Raw genomic sequence first — 8,418 nt, forward strand, 5'->3', positions numbered from 1 at the left:
AAGTAAGCCTCCTGAATCAACAATATTTTTATTTTTATTTTTTTATTATTATTTTAATATTGAAGGGCGGAAGCCCATTTAAAATAATAGAACAGTTATAATGGTATTTACAATTAACAATAATACAAGTAAAATGTATCAATAATAACAAGATAAGAAATAAAAACAAATCTGAAATATGATGAAACAACATATTCAACTAGAGTAGGCAAATTATGTTTACCTGAAGGAAATGTGTAAACTCTCCTGGGTTAACATTTTGTTTACTTAAGGGAAATAAGTAAACTCTTCCTAGTAATTATTATGAAGTTTATTTAAACTAAAATTATTTTTTTCTATAATTTAAATAATTTACTTTTTTAAAATGAAATTTAAATGTATATTAAACCTTTCAAGTAGACTGGGGAGAGTTTATAATCGCTTTAGTAATACCTAACAATGGCAACTTAATAGTACTATCACTGCATATTTTTTTTTTTATTAAAAATTGATAGTTGGTAATCTTTAAAAAATATTTTTTCCGGTTAAAATTAAAATAATCATGTACTTTTTCTCACAATCATCTAATTAAGTTATATATTCCTTAACAGCCTAACCCATGCAATATTCTCAAATTAATTTTTCTTTCAACTCTGAGTTGTCCACATTTTTACTCTCATAAGACTAGATATTATAGTCAGTAATGACATGTAAAAACATATTAATCCACACTATACTCTTAACACAATGACATGGTAGACAACAAAGACTACTGTGATACTATTTCTAAAATGTTACCTAAAGAAGTCAAAACATGTAATTGCTTATTGAAATTTGGTGTTTGGAATTTAAAAAGAAGGAATAGAAGTATAGGACCACTGTAAGTCTTAAGTACAATAAGTACTATTGATTTAATTACCTGACGGTAAAGAAAAAATTGTTACATTCAGACACTATAAAATAAAACTATTATATCAATTGTTAAAAAACTTTAATATTACTTAGTTTAGGTATTTGTTTTTACACGTGATTAAATACAATTTAATCAATCACCATAGATTCATGAAACAGCTTTCAATTCTTCAGGCATATCATTTTTAGGGTGTTTGTTTTCAAAGTGTTGCTTATATGTTTTAGGATCTGGCATCTGTGCCTAAAAATTAAAATGTTTGCTCATAATTATTAAGGTATTACAAAATACATTGAACTAAATACATACTTAGTATTATTTATTGCAATAAATATAAAAAACTAAATAAGTAATAATAATTAATAGTATAAAATGTATATATGTATCTATATTCAACCACTATTCCTCCCGAAAATTAATAGTTGTTTAAGGTATATATATATAGATTATGAACAACCCCCCAAAATCTACTATTAACCTCCCATCCCATGATTTTTTTATTGTACGTGTCTGTTTATTGTCTATCTTACACACACTTAACATATTCAATCTAAGTACAGAATTTCTAATACAGTTTTGTTGTTTTAAATATTACATTAAAATATAAATTTATTACTTAATACCAAGCTAAAAAGAAAATTTATTAATGCTCTCTCATCGAGTTTTTAAATATTTTAATTTCAAAGCAAGATAAAAATTGATAAAATATAAAACAATTTAAAAATAATTATAACTCACTTTAAAATTAAAATACCAAAATCAATGTGAAACTTTGTTTAAAATTTACTTAATATTAAAAACAACAGGATTTTATAAGCTATAAGCACATACTTTTTTACAATAAATGTATATAATATGTGTACACTGAATGTTTATTAAAAATTGTATATTCCTCCCCTCCACCAATAAAAAAATCCTAGTAATGCACGGAGCCTCTACTAATTTGAACACAACTTTTTAGCTGTTATAACTTATATGTAATATATTTATATTTAAACTGATTAGTAACATAATTAAAAAAAAATGTTATAGGTATACAAGACAGTTCAGTATTTGTGGACCTTACAATGTTTAACAATAAAAAACTAAAAATCTGATTACTAAGGTTAGATTAAGATTAATATTAAAAGTTATACTTAAATAGGTTAACAAATAAAAATTATACATTTACACCGATTACTTAGTTTATTAATTTTAATGTTTCACTATTAGGTATTTTATTGAATAATAGCCAAGATGTATACAGAAATAAAGATTTATTCATCGTTTACAAATTGTATAGCTACTAATAATAATGCATACTTACTTAGCTACTTTTTATGATATGTACAAACGATAAGGTGAAAAGAAACTTACTTTACAAACAGTGCAGACGTGAATTAACGCCTTTTGAGCAGCCTTCTTCTGTTCATTGGCGCTATGACCCTGTTGCTTCTTCATTTTAGCTTGTTTTTCCGCGGCCTTGGCCTGCGACTGCGCTTTCTGTTGTCCCCGGGCCATGACAAACTAATGATAAAAATTAAATTAGTAAACTAAAACACACACGGTCGCTGCTTGTCGGATACGTTAAGGTAGGTAGGTAATTTATTAGGCTGGCTAAATACACTTACCGACTTTCAAAAAAATTGCCGATGCGTTTTACCCTTTATTTCAATATCAACCACAGTATCCAATGATGACCGGATCGACAGCCGCTGGTTGAGCTGTCCACGACGTTCGAAAACAGGATTCTAACACTTCTCTTGGAAAATAGTAATAAAATCGTACGATCGAATCGCCCGTCACTGTGAATTGTGATTCGTTACTGATTCCGGTAGGTCGTGGCTACTGGCCGCAGTAAAGATCGAGGGACCGCGGGTGAACGGAAGGAAATAGGTATGAAACTACAAAACACGATACGGCGTTTAAGAACGGCGATCTCTCCGGCCTCCGCGCGTCACGCTCACGAGTCACGAGTAGTCCGACACTCCGAGTCACCGACGTACGCGCGGTTATCACCATTCACCATTCACAACGTCCTCGAACGAGAACTGCCACCAGTCGCACAATATTGTTATATTCCTAATAGTGATAATGCCGGTACGCCCATTTATTTTATTACCTAAAGACCATAAGGTAAACTAGTTAAAAATTAATCAAATGTTCAAATCATAATTTGTTCTGTGATTTACATCTTTTTTTTTGTAACCCACGAAGATTTTATTTTGTTTTTCACCATGTTTATTATTTGAGAACTTGAGATGTGTATAGTAATTGTCCATAGTAGTAGATAAATAGAACATATATTATGCTACAACTGTCGTGCAATGTTTAGAGGTTGTGTCGCCATATTTTGCCTAAACGGCAATGTTTATATTTTATCATATTCATCATTGTTATCATATAAAAGTGTAAACATTGCCGTTTAGTCATAGAGAGGACGGGATGGGGACGCGGCTTCAATAACAAATTGTAGTCGGCTATAATTATGTTAGTTGTAGTATATAGTCTGTTGATCTATATTATGAATTATGATTATAACATTATTATTTATTACCTTAAAACAATATAGAAGCGACACTCCATTGGTATTACGGTTGCGGAGCCACTGTTGTTTCATGCATTTATTCGAAACCTACGTCGGTGATAAGATAAAATTCAAATAATTACCGCGTGAATTTAAATATTATAATTTATAATCATTATTATTAGTACAAGTAAATAATAAAATGATAATTCTAACATGTCCTACAAAAAAAAAATAATAATAAAAATTTATTAAACTTTATCTATCAATCTATATGTACATTAATTGTATATGAATTCCCGTGTTGTATATAATTGTATCATTAATAATTTAATATAAATGATCTTTATTACAATCAAGTGTCACTTCGAAAATGAGTCTTGCTATTATTATTACAACCTTATATCGACCGACACAATGTGTATTACTGTTCAACACATAAACAGAATTAACGATGTTATTAATTCGGACTTTCCACGACAAATGTTAACTTAAAAAACAGTTATTAAAGATAAAAACTAAAAATAATAAAATGTTTGGATACCTTTAGTATAAATAACGATTTATTGAGTACCTACATAGTTTTCCAAACGTTTTAAGAGCTTGCATAATTTTTCTTATAATGCCAGCAATCACTGTAGCAGGAGCAGAACAATCTTTTTCCAAAATAAAACTAATAAAAAATTACCTAAAAAACGCATGTGGACGAGTGCATTTATCTAGTATAGAAATTTCAAACATACAAAAAGAACGAATTAAAAATCTAAATATCGAGAAAATAACTGACAATTTTTCCAAAGCAAAATAGAGAAAAGATATTTCTTATAATAGAATATCTTAGATATTTATGTAATAATTATGTTAAATAAATTATTTATTATTTAAGATTACTCTTAAGTATTATAATACTTATATGTTAAAATATGATTATAAATTTATAATGCAATTTGATTTGTAGTAAAAATATAATGCTAATACTGTAAATTGTTATTCAAGGGGGCCCCTAAATTTTCTTTTGCACCAGGACCCTCAGAGTTCAAGATCCGGCACTGAGTATGGTTATCAATTCATTAAACCAGCGTTTCTCAAACTGTGGGTCGCGACCCATTGGTGGGTCGTCAGTAAACTTTTGGTGGGTCGTCAGTAAACTTTTGGTGGGTCGTGAAAAATTGTTTGAATTATATGTATAGATTCCAAGAAATTTATATATAATTAATATTAAATATACTTATATTATTATAGTAATATAGTACCAAATATTACGTGGGTAATAAATAATAATTTCTCGTATATATATTTATTACGACGGGTATTAATACGCCTCATTATTATAAGTAGATTATTTTGTAAAAATATATTGATTATAAACCTATAAAATAATAAATACCTAATAAAAGTAATAAACAAATTTTGTTTTTATAACTACTTTTTGAAAAGTTAAACCACGTGGGTCGTGAAAGATTTTTCGGGGGAAATTTGGGTCGAGGAACAAAAAAGATTGAGAACCACTGCATTAGACTATAAATCTTGGTATGTAATCGTTCACTGCTGAAAAAATTATGTAGAATTGTACTTAAAAGAGATTAGAGAAGTAAAAAAGTGTACATTGTATAGAGGTGAGATATGTTTAATTCCTAGCACAAAATGTAATATGTGTTCCCACATCCCACGATTACACGTGTAATTGCCAAAACCATTCAATTAAAAATAACATTTGCAAGCATATTCACGCCGTTGCAATGAACCTCCTTAGCCAAAATACCGACAACAAAACCAAAAAGCACACATAGACGACAGACGTAGTATACAGACAAATATAACATGTAAAGATGATGAACCGATGGAGACAACACTTAAAGACGAGGAAAATCAATAACACCATGATGATGGTAATAAGAACTAATAAAAAAAAGGTGTGTAAGTGTATGTCGCTCTGCTGTACAGTAGGTTACAAGTGGGTCACTGTAATGGATGGCAGTGGCGTATACATAACTTTTGTATGGGGGGGGATCAGTTGCAAACAAATTATTATGGAACAAAAATACCTAAACCTAGGTATGTGAACATTTAAATACCTAATAAATGATAAAACATATATATATTCAATACATTTTATTTTAAATTCTACAAGTAGTTATAAAACTGTTCAGAGATTGTTGTTTCCTCATTATATTTTATTTTTCGCACAATTAACTCAATTCGGCAATCGGCATTGGTACTATTACATCTGTTATGACTTGTTCGTACAACTGACATAATATTTGTTGTTGATTTTTGTTTTAGATAATAATATTTATTATTTAAGCTATTTTTAGCTATTTTTATATTTCTTTTTCTAATGTATAGGAAAATGTATTATTATACGCACGGACATGCGGGCGTCGTCTCCGCCGCGTTGATATCGGTGACGGTGGCGACTGGCGACGGCCCGTGGCTGGTCTGCCACATATTATTATCTTATAATAATTTATTATACTTGTATATATAATATACATATTATCAAATATCACATAATACGATTATATGAATATGAAATAAATATATGATTACTGATTAATAATAAGTAAATTATTTTTAATTAATTGTTGAATGTGTTAAAATAAAAATTTACAAAAAATCCTTGCCATTTTTTTTCCTTGTAATTTCCTTACATTAAGTCATTAAGAACACTATTTTAGAAAATTTAAAAAAAGGCCTATTGGGGGGGGGGGGGGGGGGGATCTGACCCCCACATCCCCCCCTTGTATACGCCCCTGATGGATGGTGTTAAATTTGAATTCAATGATATATCATTATATAAGAAAAACGATTCTTAGCGAAAACGGTCAGTCAGCCTTTGATATTACCAAGTACATTTGATGATATTAAATGTGAATAAATTAATTTATAAATAACCTATTTACGTAGCCTTATTTTCAATTTTCAATCCGTAGCTATAAAAATTGAACATTTTATATATTTTTAACTACAAAATAATTATTAAATTTTAAAATGTCCGTAAACAGCTCAAAAATAGTCAAATTATTTTCAAAATGATGTGGTGTATAGAAGATGCTATTATAAACATTTAGTGAAATTTTCAAGTATCTACAGTCATTCGTTTTTTAATTACAATAAAATAAGAAAATCGTTACATGAGAAATCGAGTGAGTATCAAATGTTGTAAAAATATGAATTTCAAACGCTCATAAAAATTTAATTTGACTTTCTTGTAGACATTTTTTTTTTGATAAAGATGGACAAACTTATGGATATTCTTGTATTACATTTTCAAATCTTAAATTTAAAAAGAAAAATTTTTATGAATTCTCAACTCAAAATAATATGCTAATTTTAGTGATTTTTATTTTGTCAAGATTTGAACTTTAAATGCTTATAAATAAAAACTGTGACTAAGGATTTATGGAAAAATACTAAGGAAAAATGGAAACTGAAAATGTACGTAAATAGCTCAAAATATTTGGAAAATGTTATAGTGTATAGAAAATACAAATATAAACATTCAGTCAAAATTTCATGTACCTAGTCATTTGTTTTAGAGTTAAACCAAAAACCAAAATCGATTTTGTGTAAAAATCCCCGTTTTTCCTTAATTTATCTTTTGTTTTTCACGGCGCATTTGAAAACTACTAGAAAAATTTTACTTTTGACCCCTCAAAGTACCAACTAGATTCACTTTCCTATCAGAAAAGATAATCCAGGCACTTTTACTGTCCTAAAAGGTGATGACGGACACAAAAAAAAAATTTAAAAAAACACACATCATTGCAAAATCAATACATTGTTCCACAATCCACTCAAAATCTAAAATATTTATTTAATATCAATTTTTCAATTTTTTTTCAGATATTTTATTACATAGCTTAAGGCACAAAATATTACAAGAAATTGAGCAATCGTTACAGCAGATAAAAACACGAGAACAACTTACTACAACAGTTAAATAAAAAGTGGTTGCACACATCCATGTTTCTCCATAGCTGCTTCAAAATTGAAACTGTGCTTAATGAAACAAAAAAATAAGTTGCTAAGGGGTAAAATGAAAACACAAAAGAGAATCTTTTACGTAGGTCTACATTGAATTTTCATTCCAATACATTAAATTTGGTACTATCACTACTAGTTTATTAGTTATTGTTTTTTTTTTTTTGTATCACAGGTGCCAAAAAACAAGGAAAATAAAGAAATCTAAATTTTCTTAATTTCAGAATTTTTTAATAATAGCATTAATTATATATTAATAATATAAATTTGAATTATTAATTATTATGTACTTTATGTTCCGGGTATGTACAGTAAAAAACAGTGATAAACAATATTTTATTATAACTAATTATATTATTTTTTTTAACGTAGTTAATATTGCTTATTCAATATATAATTGATTAAGTTTAATGATTATTATTATTTTTGTAAGACGTGTGTTAGAATTATCATTCTTACTTTCTTTTTGTATTTCAAGTGCCAAATAATTTAGATTTCAGTTATAAAAATTTCAATACTCAATTTTATTGTTTACTTATATCAATAATAATGATTATAATATTTAAATTCTTGTGTTAATTATTTGAATGTTAACTTATCACCGACGTAATAATCGAATAAATGCACGAAACACAGACTTCTATACTACACTACTATGTAGAAATCGGTGGCATGAAACAACAGTGGCTCCGCCACCGGATTTATATCATTTGTAGGCTCATCATCTCAACTGGATGCTCTGTTTATGATTAAGATCTATCTTAAATCGTGATATGAGTCTATATGGACTATATGAGTATATCTTAGTCCGTGGTACAGTATATATTGTGTACGTTAAATCAACGAAAAATTAAATGCTATTAGATATCTTAAACTTTTGGATGCAGCATTCGGAACCAACCATTCAAGTTTACCAACCTAATGATTTTTTTTTAGAAATCATATATTTTTGAATAATTATTACCTAATTAAATTTATATTTCGAGTATCTTCAGAAACATCCACTTCTGCACTAAGTGTGAACATTGGTACTCTTCCC

The 8,418-nt window shown here is 28.2% G+C and overlaps 1 protein-coding gene and 1 long non-coding RNA gene across 2 annotated transcripts; one reads left to right on the forward strand and one right to left on the reverse strand.

The window, feature by feature from the left end:
* Positions 1-858: 858 nt before the first annotated feature.
* On the reverse strand, positions 859-2,921 carry LOC132947017 (zinc finger protein 706-like). The gene is made up of 3 exons (XM_061017195.1): positions 2,500-2,921; positions 2,246-2,395; positions 859-1,132 (listed from the first exon to the last, which is right to left on the reverse strand). The coding sequence occupies exons 2-3, from the start codon at positions 2,387-2,389 to the stop codon at positions 1,040-1,042; spliced, it is 237 nt and encodes a 78-aa protein (XP_060873178.1). The 5' UTR covers positions 2,390-2,395; positions 2,500-2,921; the 3' UTR covers positions 859-1,039.
* Positions 2,922-4,907: 1,986 nt separating this feature from the next.
* On the forward strand, positions 4,908-7,822 carry LOC132947018 (uncharacterized). The gene is made up of 3 exons (XR_009664813.1): positions 4,908-5,308; positions 7,242-7,461; positions 7,555-7,822. It is a non-coding gene; the product is annotated as an uncharacterized LOC132947018 (long non-coding RNA).
* The last annotated feature ends 596 nt before the right edge of the window (positions 7,823-8,418 follow it).

This window comes from Metopolophium dirhodum, chromosome 6 (assembly GCF_019925205.1).
Source record: "Metopolophium dirhodum isolate CAU chromosome 6, ASM1992520v1, whole genome shotgun sequence".
NCBI lineage: Eukaryota > Metazoa > Arthropoda > Insecta > Hemiptera > Aphididae > Metopolophium > Metopolophium dirhodum.